General features: G+C 46.9%; 1 protein-coding gene across 1 annotated transcript in view; it reads left to right on the top strand.

Annotated features, from left to right (window-relative positions):
• Positions 1 to 16,827, top strand: part of adam19a (ADAM metallopeptidase domain 19a) — a 134,414-nt gene that overhangs the window by 52,845 nt on the left and 64,742 nt on the right. The window contains exon 3 of the mRNA XM_070929697.1: positions 6,569 to 6,645. Coding sequence (XP_070785798.1) covers positions 6,569 to 6,645 — 77 coding nt within the window. The remainder of the gene's footprint in view (positions 1 to 6,568; positions 6,646 to 16,827) is intronic.

Genomic DNA, 16,827 nt, shown 5'->3' on the forward strand with positions numbered 1-16,827 from the left:
CTGCAACTGGAAAACTCCATCCTGGAACCGTTTTGTCTTTTATTTACTCGCCAATATTTCATTTGCTTTCTTAACAGACATGACACGGACTCAACTTCTTCCCCATTTAGATGAATACACTGCAAATTTACCTATAATACAAAAAAAATGAACCAAAGTCTGTTCAGGTTTGAGGTGTAGTCAGTGGTGAGGAATCTCCTTCGCAAAATGATGAAACTTTAAGAAACGCTCCGCTGCTTTTGTGTTGTGTTGCACCAATCGAAGTTGCTGGTATTCAAAGGAGCAAAGGAGCAGATCTCTTGTCACCCCGAAGGCAGAGGGGAAAGTAGTAGCCTTTTTAATGTCTACATGATCGCGTCATCGTGTAGTCTTTTTTGGATTGGCTGAAAACTTTCCAGACAGTTTTGCACCATCATTACTCTACCAATAAAGACATGCAGGTAAAGCTGAAGCGGACTGAATTGCTGTTTCGTTTCACGTCACTATTCAGACTGACATTGTGTTCATGTTCATGCCATCTTCCGGGGGGGGGGGGGGGGGGGGGGGGGGGGGGTGGTGGTGAGTGGTGTTCTGTTTTCCCCACGACCGATCATTATTTTCACTTAACATGAAGGCTGCGGTCGCTGTTGCTAGGAGCAGGGCTTTTTTTTTTCCACTCAGACTGAAGAAATATGCAGATTTAAAAGCAATTCAGTGATCTGGAACCATGCTAGTGACAGATTTCTTTCAGCGTGAGATCTGGAATCTTGTTTTCACCGACACCATTTTGCAATATTTCTGCATGTTCAAGTCCTCAATGTTTAAAGGTAAATTCCGGTTTCTTAAAATGGTAAATGGACTGCACTTAAATAGCGCTTTTCAACCGGAACGGTTCCCAAAGCGCTGTACAGATCAGGTCTCATTCACCCATTCACACACCGATGGCGACCGAGCTGCCATGCGAGGTGCTGGCCTCCCGTGCGACGGCGCTAACCACCGCACCTTATTTTTGTTGTTTTGTCCACCATTGCTATCTGTAAAGCTAACATAGTACTCACTAAGTTAAATGCTGACAATGAACTTTGTGGGAGTCAAGACAACAGAGAAACCCCCATGTCACTCAAAAGTATGTGGAGCAGAAAACAAAGGCAAAATCAAAATTAGCACTTTAGGCGCTCACTTTCAGTTTTACCTCACTATTACTTATTCTACATATACGACCTCACTATTACTTATTCTTAAATGTCAGTTCAATACATGTATAGTTATACGCAACAGTGCAATACATACATATATATACATATCTACATATTCATTGTTATTGTGTATATTTTTTACTTTTATTTTCACTTAAATATTGTAAGTGTGTATAGTTTTTATTTCTGTTTCTTATTCGTTATATTTTGTACACGTTCCCGGATCTCAGGTATTCCTTTGGCCACTACAATCATAACCAGTAGAGGATAAGAAGACCCAAGCTGTAATAAACCAAATTATCTAAGGTTGCTTGTGGTTCCATTTTGGGACTGTCATTGTGCAAAAATGCAGCTTTAAGTGCATTCTTGTGTCATCAAATGAACACACAATAACTGTCACTAAATGAGGGCTTCCTGGCATCTTGTAAAGCGCGAGATAAGCCTTTATAGAGCATAGCAATTGTCGCTGTGGCAACGCACAGCCACATCATGATGCGAAAGAGCGCATACATCATCGCATCTTTGTATGTTTACTGTTCATAACCCTGTATGATAATCACTGCCTCTCAAGAGGGACGGATGGAGGATTGTCAGGGCCCTCTCATCATATTCTTAGCATGTAGATTAGACACGCTTTGATCCATCTAATAAGCCCTCCTCTGGCACAGTGTGTGTTAGCTCTGCTTCGCTGGAGCACAGAGAGGGCCCGGGCTCGGAGCTCCATCTGATGCACAGAATCTGCTGTCTTTACCCCCCCCCCCCCCCCCGATGTCCATCCACAGCCCCGAGCAGATAAGCATCAGTGGCACAGCCAAAGTCAACAACTTTCCCCTTCCTTTCTTGCGCTGTCCCCTCGCCGTCCTCTTTTGCTGTTGTTTCTCACCATCGATTTCTCTTTTCCTGTTCCTTTGTTGTCTCAGCCATCTCTTTCTCTTTCGGTGTCTGTTAGTGTCTCTCCAACTGTCTCTTTTCATCAAGTGAGCCTCTTGAGCGGGACTTTTCTCACTTCTTACCCAGCGACTTCTCAAACTCCCCATCCCTCTTAATCGCCCCAGCCCGTTTTTTCATCTTCTATCTTACCCCTCCAGGATGTGGTATACTAACAAAATCCCAATTGACTGACACTGAAACATGATCAAACATGTCACTACACACAGTTTAAATTTGCGTATACTTGATGCGGCTTTGCGCCGTACATTTATTTGCTCTTTAAGCCAGTGGGGGTGCAGCATGAAGATTAAAGCTGTATAACCGTAACCTCGAGAAATCAGGAGTAGCAGCCCAAATCACTCAGAGCACAAACACCAGTGGCTGCTGTGAAAGATCGACAAATGTGGTTGAGGGGATGTGAGGATTCGGAAGCCGTTTGATCAGCAAATGTGCAGATACCCCACAACAAACTCAGTAAGCAGCAGCCTCTGAACCAATCATTTTTGAAGAATTGACCCTGAGATGTTGGCCCAGAGATATGAAGAGAGGCAGTGAAGTGGGAAAGGAAATGGAGATGGCTTTTCCACAAGGCAAAGTAACTGGTCATTTGATATTTTGAGCGAGTGGAAAATCATGCAGACGATGAAATCCAATGAAGAGCTGCATTTCTAAACCTCTTTCTTTTCTGCATATGAACCCCCCCACAATCAGGTTCTATTGAGGGAGCCTCCGCTTTAAGGCCTCGCTATTCTTCAAACCAACTTGGTCATGTGACAGCTGTCAGTGTTTATACCTATTCCTAATGGCCAACCTTGAAGGTGGGGCGGAAAGCCTGCCGCCGTGTGTCTGGCCGAGATTGGGGAGGCAGTGGGGTGTAGCCCTGAGGAGGCCATGACAGCAGGCCTTTTTCCCCCCGTTTTTCGAGGGGGAATCCCCAGATACAAAATTTGTGGGGGGAGAGATCAGGGAGGCAATATGAATCTGGCGCCACAGGATTTGGGGGGGAAAAGGGGATAACAGCGTCCGCTTTTCGACTGTCTCTCCTCGGAAGCATTTGTGGTGTTGCGCGCCGTTGTACAAAAGTCAGAAAAGGAGTTGTGTGAAGAATGAAAATTTGTCGGATGCAGCCTCCCCCGAATCTGTCTTAGGAGCGAGGGTGTCCGATGCCGTTAGACGATCCCACAAGTGCACCTTTTGAAGCATACTGAGACCTTGTCCAAGGATGGGTCTGAGGGGAGAAGCAGTTTGTCCGACTTGTTGTTAGACCACGTCCAGTCAAGAGATTGTCTAATTGTCTGTTTCGGAAAGTTCTAAAAATTGTCAGACACAGCCTCCCCCGATTCCACCATCGGAAAGGGGTTTCGGACACTTTAGATAATCCGACAAGCACTGAGGTAGACTTGGGGCGCCATCTATTTTTTCCTACCTTCCAAACGTAAAAGCTGATAGACGGGGAGTAGAGGTAATTGCAGCATGTATGACATTGTCTAGCCTTCAATGCTGTGTGTCTAATGTGCCATTAGTCTTTGACAACAGTAACAGATGGGAAATAAGCGCCCCTCTTCCGTAAATTCTTACTGAAGGACCCGATGACACCGATCAGTGGGCGGGTGGTGGCAGACTTGGCAGCTGAATAAAATCATGCAGCTAATAAACTGCCTCTCTAGTTGGAAGAAGACACCGACCTCTTTGGCTTGTTGCGGTCCCTCCTGCCCGGGCCTGCTGCTGCTGCTGCTCCTCTCGCGGCCCTCCTTGATACCGCCCAAGCCCACACTGAGGCCTTTAAGACATCTCCTCGTCCACTTAATTACCTTCTTGACAGTTCACACTTCGCCGACGTCCCCCTTCATGTAAATCCTGACACACTCTTACCACTGGCTGTCACCAGTGCTCTCCCTTCTTTTCACACTTCCCACCCGCCACCCACTGTGACCCCGCCGTGACCAGGCGAGGTTTTTCAGCTGGAGCTGGGGGAGCTTCACAACTAGGCTGAGCTGAAAGTTATGCAAGAGAAGTGGACGTGCGTCCGCTGAGCGTGTGTCACTTGATGTTAAATGGTCTCACCTATGTAGAGCGCTTTTCAACCTTCGCGATTCCCAAAGCGCTTCACAGTTCAGTCACATTCACCCACACATCCTCACACCGATGGCGACCGGTGGCGCTTGTCTCCTTCAGGAGCAACTTAGGGTTCATTCTATTTGTTGCAGCCTTTCTGAAATTAGCCAGGTTTCATGTGTAGTGCAGAAAGAAAAAAAATGAGCGCAAGTTGAGCGCATCAAGATATAACTTTTGGTGCCGCTGAACCATTGCAGAAGAAGAGGGCAGAACGAAATGGCGTGATTAAAAGAGCGCCAATCCAACATCAAAATGTGGGAAACATGATGGAAATATGGCGCTTTTGTTTGTTTCGCGTACTTGGCTTAAAATTCCCTTGATTGTGGAGTGTAGCGATTGTGCAGAATGATCGCAGTCTGCTCAAATAATTGCAATCTTGCAATAACAGGCCCGGGCACGAGTGGGTACTGGGAACTGATGAGACCCGCCGCTGCTGGTGACTGACAGAACACACAGTGTGTGTGTGTGTGTGTGTGTGTGTGTGTGGGGCGGTTCACTGGTGGCCACATGCCCACGGTGGCATTGAACACACCGCCCCGACTCTTGAGCTCCCAGCTTGCTATTAACACCACACGGTTTGGGAAACTGTGTGTGCTCGACACTGTTGTAGGCATGCAGCGTCACCTCACATCATTCTGACAGACACACACAGGTTTTTTTTTCTCTTCCCTTTTTTTTTTAGCAAAGGATGTTCGTAGTCGAGACAAGTGTAATGATTTCACGCTGCCTGTAAAGAGTTTGTCGCGCTTCAGACTCCTGTCGGCTGTGGCGCAGCGGTCTTCCTCAAAGCAAACCTTGTCTGTGGGAAAGTAGAACGCGGCACTGACAGTTGTGTCCATGTCTAAAACCGGGGAGCGTGCCATTTCATTGCCAGTTGTGCAGACACCAGAGGGTTCTGCCTGGGCTCTAACCTCTTCGGCTGGCTTTCTGGCCAGCGGGGTTTCTCCGCTTTCTTCCGGTTTTGCAGAGCTGCTGTTACTCAATCAGCAAAAAGCAATATAATTTAAAAGAAGTTCATCATTCAAATATGGTTTCCTCTCGTTTAGTCTATAAATTGTCAATAAAAAAAAAGTGAAAAACGCTCATCACAATTTCCCAGAGCCCAAAGCGACGCCCTTCAAATTGCTTCTTTTGTCCAAAACCCCAAAGGCTCTTCATTTGCTCTCATAAGCGACGAAGAAAAGCAGCCAATCCTCACTTTCAAGAAGCCGGAACCAGCAAATGTTTTGACATTCTTGCTTGACGAAGTGACTGAAACGATTGATCGATTATCGTGATAGTTAGCGCCTCATTTTCAATTAATGGAGTCATTGCCGCAGCTCTAGTCAACATTCATTATAGCGTCGCACAAGTGAGTGTTGTTGTCTCATTCGCTGCCGTCGTAGCGTATCAAAGAGCCAAGATTTCTTGATGGGGCTCTCTTTGTGCTGCACAGTTAACTGCTCACTGGACGAGCAATTAGCTTGCACGTCGGGCTGCGGCTGACTAATGATTTTCGATAGATCTGCCAATTGTTCCCTCAATTAATGGATAAATCGTTTGGTGTACAAAATGGCCATCGCAAAAGGCCGAGTGCCCCCAACATCCGACGGTGCTCAAGAACATAAGACCAAGAAAGCCCGCGAATCCTCACGTCTGAGCTTGAGACAATCACTTATCCTTTTTCAGCCTCCTTTTTCTGTCGGTTGGGTTAGCCGCTGCAGCGCTGCTTGTATGTATGTAAATTTCACATTCACTCCACTGATGTCACCCCCCCCCCCCCACCCCCCACCCTCCCCACTTCACCTCCCTGCGTCTGTAAAATGTATTGAAAATGAATTTGCCAAGCACTTTGATAATCAACGAAGCATTTTAACGTGACTTTTAAGGATTTTTTTCCGTTTCAGGTTAATGATCAAATGTTTATGTCTTGTGGTTTTGGGACTTCTGCCTGGACAAAGCAAGCGGTTGTAAGACACCTCTGACATTTTGCCAAAAGATAAATAATACTTGGCAATAGATAATTGGCAGATAGTTGTTAGTTGCAGCCCTGATCAGAGTGCCGTTTGAACATGTATTCCCATGTCTCTGATATATATATATATATATATATATATATATATATATATACCACAAAAGCATTTACTCTGAAAAACATTTGAGATGTTTGTGAAATGTATTTATTTATCCTCTCAGCTCAGAATGAACTGCCTTTGGGCAACTTGTTGACTTGTGTTACCTGCAGGCTGAACACAACACGCCGGCTGCGCACGCCCTTTGATGCCTTTTTTAAAATGCACTTTAAGCGCAGGTGAGTTCCTCCTTTTTTCCCCGCGATCTGATCCGATCTCTCTTCTCCGCCCCAACAGGAAGAGCGCCCGGTCCGGGGGGAAATAGTGCTCTCGTCCCACGACCTCCAGCTGGTGCTGCAAGTGGAACGTAATCAGTGAGTGTTCCTTCTCTCGTACCGCCTTTACTGCCCCGACACCTTTTAATAACCTCCTCTGTCTCCACCTCCTCCACCTGAGAGAGAGAGAGAGAGAGAGAGAGAGAGGAGCTAATTATGAGACAGAGGATGTAGAGAGAGCTCTCTCTTCTCTCTCAGCTCTGTCTTTTTTTTTATTACTTTTTGGTCAGTCAGTGCTTTTACCACAGGAGCTCAGGGTCACTACGTCTTGAAAGCTTATTAAAGATTGCATTGATGGCCTTAGGATAAGGATGTGCTGGTGCTCAACGGTCCTAAAGCAACGAGGTTTGAGCTCGTTTTTTTTTGAAAGAATGAGCTGAGAACTCTTTTTTTTTGGGGGGGGGGTCAGTTGGTCAGCATAGAAAGCTCTATGAGTCACAGACGCTGAGAAAGACAGCTCATGTTCCATTAGCCACACGTTTTGATGGCCGTGGGCGGTTTGCTAGTCCACGACCGCGACTCCACCAACAGGGAATTTTCGCATTCCCCCCCCCCGAGAGAGAGATCAAACATGCCATGCTCTCTGATCATCGCTTGTTTGCTTCTTTGTAATGGGAGCAGGGAATGTGGAGCCACGGGGGGGCCACGAAGAGAAGGGAGGCTAATCAGCGCGTGCGGTGGCCGCCATGGAGGGCATGTGGAACGGGGGGGGGGGGGGGGGGGGGCTGACATCGAGGGGAGCTCTGTCTGACTCCCAAGGTCGGACCGCTCATCATGCTCATGGAGTTAGTCTGAGCACCTCCCTCTCTCTTCATCAGAGCAGGGATCCTCAATAGGCCACAGGCATGAGGATTTAATTTGGGAATGCTACTTATAATAATTAAGTGCGTGCGTTTCAGCGGGGAGGGGAGCCTCCAATGAAAATGGACACCCTCATATATTTTGTAACGAGCTGAAATAATAGATTAAACTATTCCTGACTTAAAAAACGGGATCCATAAAACCCCTGTAGGTTCGTGTACCTCACTTTAAGAACCACACATTCAGAAAGATGCAACATTAAAGCTGCTACAAGTTTCTTTTTTTGGGGGGGGGGGGGTCCAGGTCTAAGACAATAACCCTGATGATGTCACCGGGGTTATCCCAAATAGGACTACAAATTAGTTTGACAGAAAGACTACAAACTGGATGTGTTTGAAAGGCAGGAAGGCATTATCAAGTTGCATAATGCGAAGTATTAGTTTCATTTAATACAATATAACATAGCAATGTAATATTTGGTAAACATCTTTAAACATTCTGACTTGATGAAGAACTGGAGTAGAAATATTGTCTACTTAAAGGTACTATGCAGAGTTTTCAGAGAGTCCCTGCTATTAATGACACCGGTGGCCGTTAAGTGAACTGCAGTCAGCATCCGGTCGCGTGATACCAACTAGCTTGCCGTTTGTAAATGACTTCATCAGCTAGCGTTACGGAGCAACCAGCGCCACATCCATGCCGCGTTGTTACAGCCAGCTGGCTAACATTACTTTAGGTTTAGGTCACAGTCAGCTTACGGTCCACCCCCCCGGCCTCGCATCGCTCTCGGCTAGTAGAAAGTTAGTTGCCCACCTTTTGCTTTGTACCGTTGCATATATTTGTTGTTGGCTAAACAACGTAATACGTAATAATACATAATACGTCAGCTAGCATCATGGATCGCGTGAGCCGGCGAAGTCATTTGGCTAGCCAGCAAGCTAGCCAACTAACAGGTCTACTCAGGTAGTATTTTGCTTATTTTAATGTTAGCGAGCAAGCTAAGCTAAGCTTTACATCAGAAATCAGTCCACAGGCTGTTATAGGCAACCGAGAAAATGATCAAATGATCTCACGGCACCAAAAGAGCTTTTTTTCCCCCGACAAAAAAATTCATTTAGCACTCAATAATAGACAAAGTACATTACTATAAATACTAGTAGTAAATACCATATTATGTACTATATATAATATTGAGATTTTTGCAATTTATTGTTTGCTTACTGCTAAAAGCTCTGACTATAATAATTATGAAATCAATTAAAACACAATATTAAAAACATCAGTTTGCCATCACTTGAGGTTGACTCAATCTTTCCTCCGTGGCGCCATTTTATCTTTCGAACCTTAACAATTTATTCCAAATTAAAAAATGGCATCGCGCTCGATGTGAATAGTGAGGCGCGTCGAAAAGTTTGCGCTGCTTCTTCGCGGTGCCGCTGGTGTGTAAAGGCCCTCACAGCTGTTGTATTCAAGTGTGAGTGGCGGTTTTTGTCACACAGACAGTTGGTTCGTCGTGAGGGAACGTGGGAAGCGTTGCACTGCAGGCGTGCGTGACTTCAGAACGGATGAGCAAGTGCGAGATGCTTCAATGGCACATCGAAAGGCTCGTGCACACACACACACACACACACACACACTGTATGCCTAGGCTTGTCAGTTTGCTTGGAAAGAGATTGCTGACTTGGAGTAAGAGGAGACAAATGGAGGAACTGAAACAGACCGTTAGGCCCAGAGACAATTGGCGGCGAACATGGAGCAGACAGGCGGCGATGAATGAGATGGAGAGGAGGCGGAAGCGCTCAGAGGGTTGACCGGTGAGTGTGTATTACAGGACGGGCGAGCTGCCAGAGTCTGTGCTTATTTTAAACCAGCAGTGGAGTCCCAGCGAAGCGCGGCGAAGTTTGGTCTGGATTGGGACGAATGTAGGTCAGCGAAAGAGGGACACATTCTGGGGGGAAGGCAGTCGCTCTGCTGACGGAGGAGTTACTGGGAACGTTGCTGGAGTTCATTTGAACTGCTGGCCCTCTGGGAATATATCTGGTGGTGGCGCAACAAGACGTCTCGTTAGCACAATAAACCGTCTTGTCGTTGTGATATAAGTTTTCACTGCTAAGCACTGTCATTAGAAGAAAATATAATCTGTTAGAATGTTAAGAAAAAAACACCTCATTATCACAACGTATGTCATAGTTAGGAGAGGGGGGGGGGGTCTCATCGTGTATCTTGTTATATAATGTTGAAACTATCTCATTATCATAACAATGTACGTTGTTATGAGGGGGAATCATTATTGATATAATATTTTTATTCATACAAGTAAGTTGTTTTTTTTTTGGGGGGGGGGGCATCTTGTTATCACAACAAAGTATCTCGTGATTAGGGGAAAACAGAACCCATCATAATGCTGAAAGTGTCTATTAGCAAAAAAAAAAAGTGCGAAAGCCCGTCTGACGAGACTGAATGAGCTGGGTCTGACCTACACACAGATCCTGAGAATAGATTGAGCATGGGAGTGGGGAAAGCCTGTGTGTGTGTGTGTGTGTTTGTGTGTGTGTGTGGGGGGGGGGGTGGTCCTGGAATGCCAGCTGACGTAAGGCAGGACATGCCTGAACAGACAGATGACTGAGGATGTGCTGGCAGTTGGTCTGTGAATCACATGTGTGGCCGTCTTGACTGAGGCGATGAGCAACGCACCCAAAAACAATCAGTCGCCCGCTGGCAGAAAAGATGAACCGTGGCCCAGTTCCTTACTGCTTACTCATTCGAGTGACTAAACCGAGTGCACCTTTCGTCACCACGGACGCCTTGAACGCAGCATTTTAAGTTGCTTTTACGAATGGAGGAGCAAGTGAAGCCTCCCGGAGCTCTTTAGAATATCTGTAGACACAGGCTTGTCATGCATGGTTACCAGGCAACGGCCAATAGTTTAGCTCGGGGCTGCAACTAACGCTCTTTTTTCATTATCGATTAAGTCTATAAAATGTCCAGAAAAATGTCTCCAGAGCCAAAACTGACGCCTTCAAGTTGCTTCTTTTGTCCGACCAACAGTCCGAAACCCCAAGAATCTTCATATACCGTCAGAAAACAAAAAGCAGCAAATGCTCACATTCAAGGAGCCGGAACCAGCAAACATTTGACCTTTTTTGCTTGAAAGGGCGATTAATCGAGGAATCGTTGCAGCTCCAGTTTAGTTTTGCTACTAACTGCTGCAATCGCACACTTTTGGACCAAACCCTGAGATGTATTCTCCCATCGGCAGTTATTTCAGGGAAAGCAGTGCTGCTGGAGGGAGAAGTCGACTTCCTCATCCAGTAGGACATAATCTGGTAACAGCAAAGCTAGTTCTTAAACAAAGAGTCTTCTACGAGGAGGGGAGGGAAAAATAATCTGTGCAGAAATTGAACTGGCACAGTTTCAGTTTGTTCAAAAGCTCCTTCAACTTAGAAAGTGAGAAAATCGCTTATGTTACAGGTAACACTGTGTACACAGCTGCATACGTGTGTGTGTGTGTGTGTGTGTGTGTGTTACGAGCGAGGAAAAAGAATTCAGCAGAAATGTGCATTATTAAAGAAGTGGCCCCGCAGGGTGATCACCATATATTAAATATTAATAGCGTCAAAACAATTGGCCATATCATTCAATTAGTTTGCAGTGACTGGTGGTGCTCGGCAGCTTTATCTCCTCGCCTCAGTGTATCACACACACACACACACACACACACACACACACACACACACACAGCTCAGTGTGTTGGCATTGCATTCCATTTTAATTACATTTCATTTCAGTTGCAGATTTTCTGTGGAGGGTTCGCGAGAGGAAGTGTGTTTAAGTTAAAGGAAAGCCCTGATTCCACCGCCGCCCCGGGACGCCCCCCCTAAACGGAAAGGGGCGATACGTGCCGCTGAATGTATCGCCGCATTCCAGGCGGCAGACCTGACAAGGTGTTAATTAGGACTCGGGTCCTCCTGAGAGTCTAGTTTAGGTGGGGGGGGGGGGGGCGGCGCTTTTTAAGCACTCTCCTGGCAGCTGCTTTTATTATCAAAGCTCCATTCATCAACACCCCCCCCCCCCCCCCCCCTCCTCGCAGGAACTAGTTTGTTTGAGTTTGTCCGCGGCCCCCACAGTGTCTCCACTTTAATAGTGATTCAAATCAATAACGAGCTTTGTTCTGTTAATCTGCTCTAATCCAGCTCGGGGTGTCAGCTCAGACGATGACTGGCAGCTCCGAGCCAGCCGCGCCCCCCCCAGCCTCCCTTCTTATTTTATTTTATTTATTCATTTTTTTGCGAAGGAAGAGGCTTTGGAGCCGCTTCAGCTGGCAGGATGGAGGGATGGAGGGGTGAGGGGAGAGGAGGAGGAGGAGGAGGAGGGGTGACGTATGAGTCAGTACCAGGAAATGAATTGTCCTTCAAAGGGCTGTGAGGAGTGTGGGAAAGACACCGCGGAGGGTTAGAGAGGCTCAGAGGAAGCAGAGTAAGCCCCCGGTGAAAGTTAGTCCTGGAGGTCAGGGGAAGTCTGGAAGGAGAGAAGTAGATATAAAAAAAAAAAAAAGAAAAGAAAAAGAGTGAGACAGAGAACAGGTGGTGGTTTTTGGGTGATGTGAGCCTTGGCCTGCCGGGCCTGTAACACCCTGCAGACTCCGTAGTGTGTCCTGTTTGGCATGTGCTGAGGAAGTCCTGTTCGAGCAGCTGCGCAGCCTTGAAACATCATATATTTACTCCACATTTCTGCATCAGTCGTGTATCTACGCAACACACACACACACACACACACACACACACACACTCTCTCTCTAACGTCTGACAGCACAGTACCGCCCCGCTCGCCACTGCGTCTGCAGAGCCTCATCTGTCAAAGTGTGACCTCCTGAAACTGAGACGGACCACGACCGAGGCTCGGTTCCTGCGGGGCTTTGTTGCCGTCTCTTATTTTTGCTTCACGCCCTGAAGGTCCAGGGTGGCGGAATCGCCGGCGCACATCGCGCTTCACACACCTCCCTCCGCGTTCCTCGGACAGCGAAATCCCGCGGCTACACACAGTCACGTGGTCTAAAACTGCATTCTCGACCTCCCAAGCTTTGGAGGCTGGAGGCCCACTTAAAGATTCTGCAAAACCTCTGAGCCCCCGCTCCCCATATATGAGTCTAAAAGCCTATTATATATATATATTATATACACATATATTGCTTGTGTTATCTATCTGTCGTATACTTGCACGTATTAACGAAGTTCTTCGTTACTGAAAAAGTAGAACCAGGACAGCGCCCCAATTTGACTCTTTATTGTTGCCACGCGAACGGGCAAGACGCCCCCTTCTTCAGCGTGTATTCCGGCAATCTCGCAATCAGTGTAACCCAGGTGGGGGTTAATTATAGGCGACCGCAACCTGCACAACAAGGGGGGAGTTGGGGGGGGGTCACCTCTACGCGTTAAAACTATACAGGCGTGCAAATAAACGAAATATTGCAATCTCTCTCTCTCTGAACCATGACCTGGCTGTGTCACATGACCGAAACAGCCAATGAAGACAGATAGCAGGAAGTAAACAAGGGGATGATGAATTGTCCCAAATGACCACCAGTGGGAGGGAACGCTAAAAAAAAAAAAAAAAAATGGAATGCAGCGTTCTTACAGGACATGACAGTGCAGCTTTAACAGACCCTGTACCATCAGACCATCGGTCAGCCTTCCCCTCGGCCTCCTGTCTAGCAGCAGTCGTGCGTCTCATTGATTGAGTTAGGTCGTCTTGCTGTAGTGTGTAATCGTGGCCCCCTCGTCGGGCCACAGATGCTAGCTGTTTTTCCAGATGTCTCTTAGAGGGCCGCAGAATTACATTAACTGCAGCTCTGCCATTGATTTTTTTTTTTTTTTTTTTTTTTTTAATGTATTTATTTTTTTCCAGAGGCCATTAACTTAACTTAACCCGCCTATGAACACTGTAATTACGGCGAAAGCATTTATGTCCGCCGCACGGCGCACAATAAAAGGTCTGGCTGTGTTTTGATGCTGCTTTGGGAAAACGAGCACCTGCGATCCTGTGCTGTATTCCCGCTCTCAGCCCTTCCTCCTCCTCCTCCTCCTCCTCCTCCTCCTCCACGATGAACGTCCCCTCTCTGCCCTCCTGTTGTTCCTGTCTTTGAGGTTCGGCACAAGATGCTCAATTCAGAAACACGCCAACGTTCACCTAGGCATTTTTCTGCTTTGGTCTCTGTAGGCATTGAGCCCTTTTCCCCCCTTTTGATCCGAATGTTTTTGCGCGCTATTACTTTGACAGCGAAAAAACACAATTCATGGTCAGCCTTGACTTCATTTAGGCCATGGTAGGCGGGTCCAGTGGTCGCAAGTAAACAGGAGAGGAGTAACGGGCGGCATGGTGGCGCAGTGGTTAGCACTGTCGCACGGGAGGTGAAGCTGGTTAGAGCGGGTTGGGGGTTCGATCCCCGGCTGCCCCCGTCATGTCGAAGTGTCCTTGAGCAAGACACTGAACCCTAAGTTGCAGCTCGGTCGCTATCGGTGTGTGAATGTGTGAGTGAATGGGTGAATGAGACTTAGCTGTAAAGCGCTTTGGGAACCGTGAAGGTTGAAAGGTGCTATATAAGTGAGATCATTTACCATTAAAGAGAGGGGAAGTGTTCGCCTCCCTCCTCATCATGTCAGGGTAAAGGGTAAAGGGAAGAGGGATGATTCATTTTATTTACACAGCACCAAATCATAACAGAAGCTACCTCGGGGCATATAGAGCAGGTTTAGACCGTGCTCTTTATAATATCATTCGCAGTTCTTCATTTCTTTCTCTGTCAGTAGGGCAATGGGTCATGCTCTCTCTCTCTCTCTCTCTCTCTCTCTCTCTCTCTCACCCTCCCCTCCATACTGTCGTCCCTCTGCCAGCTCTTGGCAGTAGTTCATTTGTAGACATAACCAGCAGCTGGCTGGGCTCTGGACTTGTGTTGTGTTGTTTCAGCCGGCCAATAAATACTCTAGTGTTTCCGCAGCAGAGCCACAATGCCGAGCGCGGCACTCAGAAGAAGGAAACCTCTGCTGTCTTACGCCCTCAGCTTCCGTTTTGTGGTCAAACACCTGACAAGCGCTGCAAACTGCCGTTGCTCCTCCGAAGCAAAGGCAGAAGTAACGTGAGCTCGTGTATTTCAGCACAAAGGAAGGGCTCCAACTCCGTTAGTTTGTCTTTTCGTTTGGGATGCGTGGCATTTATGGCCTGCAGTGACTGCATGGATTGAATGAGACTCCCACAGAAGTCGGACAAACATCGGCCGTTTCATGAAGCTGCAACTAATGAGATCAGTCCCCCTGCCCAGCTCTGGGATCAGCTGGTCGCTGTTAGTGTTGAAACAGTCATGGTGACGGTCACATGTGTTCACAGCAATGTGATATCATGGCCGGAGTGCCTCTGAATGACACTGCACAGTGTTATTGTGAGGAAAAAAAAAAAAGGTCATATAGGTTTTGGAAGGCAGTGAAAAACAATGTCATCCTGACAATAGGGGTGCCAGAGGCAGAAAACACATGAATACTGTCGAAAGGCTGTCGTGAAACTACCTGTTTTGTTGCTCAGGTCGGCGGACTTGTTGACGGAAACAGGCCTCACTTCACTTATGAATCTGCACAGCTTCCTGTTCTGCAGAATCAAGGGGTGAAGATCGATAACTATCGAAATAAATGACACGTTCGGGAGAATCCGCTGGAGAAGCCCGTCTCATAAATCATGAAAGTGAGGAAACACAGCGGAAGCCAAAGGAGAAGTGGTTTGGCCCGAGAATGCCGAGACTACTGTCAGAGCAAAAACACGCCGTACAAATCCTCAATCCTCAAACAAAGCCCTGAATCAAAACTCACTCAGGGACATTCAAGTTGCACTTGTCACATGCTCAACAGACTGTATACTCTACATTGTGCAGTGGACTGCTTTGTAACCCCCTCCAGCAACATCGGAAGCAGTGTCCTCGTTCGGGATTCGGACGGCCTGGGGGAAGTGGCTCCTCTTTAGCCTCTCCGTTCTGGCCCTGTGACTGCGGTATCACTTCCCTGACAGCAGCAGTTCAAAGAGGTGGATTTTGGACAGACCACGTCAGGTCCTGGGTGATGTGAACCCTGGGGCACTTGAATTTCGGAATGCTTACCTAAATGGAAATATATACCTAAGTAGGAGTCAAATCAGATGTGGTATGAAAATGTGTTCAGGAAACAAACGGGGGTGAATTGGTTTAACTGATCACAATAAAACATTTTTATTTTATTTTACTTTTTTCACTCTTTTTATTCAAACTGCCTCAAACTGCCGACAGGTGCAAAGTCATCATTAAAGCGATTCATAACAAAGACAAATGCTGCTTTCAAATAGACAGTAAAAGCACAAAAGCCAAGGATGATGTCGGAGCGCCACATCATTTTTATATTTACTATTTGTATTGATGAGTGAATGAGATAGGGCTCGCTGGAGGGGACCAGACAACTATATATGCAGACAACCTTGTCGTAGCGTCCCCCAGCAGCACAAGGACGGCAACGCGGTCCGTCTGTTCTGGAGGAAACTGCAAGGGTCGCGGAGTGGCTTTGAAGAAAACCTCTGATTTCGCTGTTAAAGGAGAAACACTCGCACCGCGGCTAACGTTACATCGGCTTGATCACAAGCTTTTGCAAGTACATTGCGTGGAATAGCAGAGAAAAAAAAAGACCCAAAACAATTTCATAAATGTTCATGTTGCTGTCATACAGCCACAGCAACACCTACATAACCTAAATACCGCAGGCTGTACCACCACAGGAACATAAAGCAAGAGCTAAATTATTCTGACAAAATAGCTAATAGCTATGTCAGTGGGGCCAGAAGTCTTACCTAGGCGCTGCAGGGTGAGCAATAATGCATAAAGTCTTGATGGGATGACCTAATAGGCTCCAAAATTAGTTTTGGGTTATAAAGAAAAACATATTTAGAAAATATGGCTACTCCTAAACCCATTTTCAAAACCACTGCTTCACTTTTTCCCTTCCCCACAATCCCTAAGGCCCAAACAAAGGACACAGCGGGGAAAAGACAAACTGTCCTCTCCCCACAACTGTAATCTGCAGCTCCAAAGCACACCATAAAATCCTGTCAGCCGTCATCGTGACTTAAAGTGTTCGGAAGCCTCAGCTGCGTCGAAAAGTACAGGATAACTTCCGGGAAATGGAGAAAGGAGAAAATGCGAGACGCTCAACCAAAAGGATAGGCGCAAGCAGAGAGAGCTGGGGAAGACGTGACTACATTCTTCCTTAGGCTCTTGTCCAGCTTTCTCCACCCGTAACCCCCCCCCTCCCCCCCCCGCCTTCAAACATGCCTCAGCTGGTTTAAACAAGGATCTGTTTCGGTCCTGTTTCTAAAAGGCCAGAAATGGACCCCACCATGACACCAAAAAGGCGGAGT

Source organism: Enoplosus armatus, chromosome 23 (genome assembly GCF_043641665.1).
Source record: "Enoplosus armatus isolate fEnoArm2 chromosome 23, fEnoArm2.hap1, whole genome shotgun sequence".
In the NCBI taxonomy this organism is placed as follows: Eukaryota; Metazoa; Chordata; class Actinopteri; order Centrarchiformes; family Enoplosidae; genus Enoplosus; species Enoplosus armatus.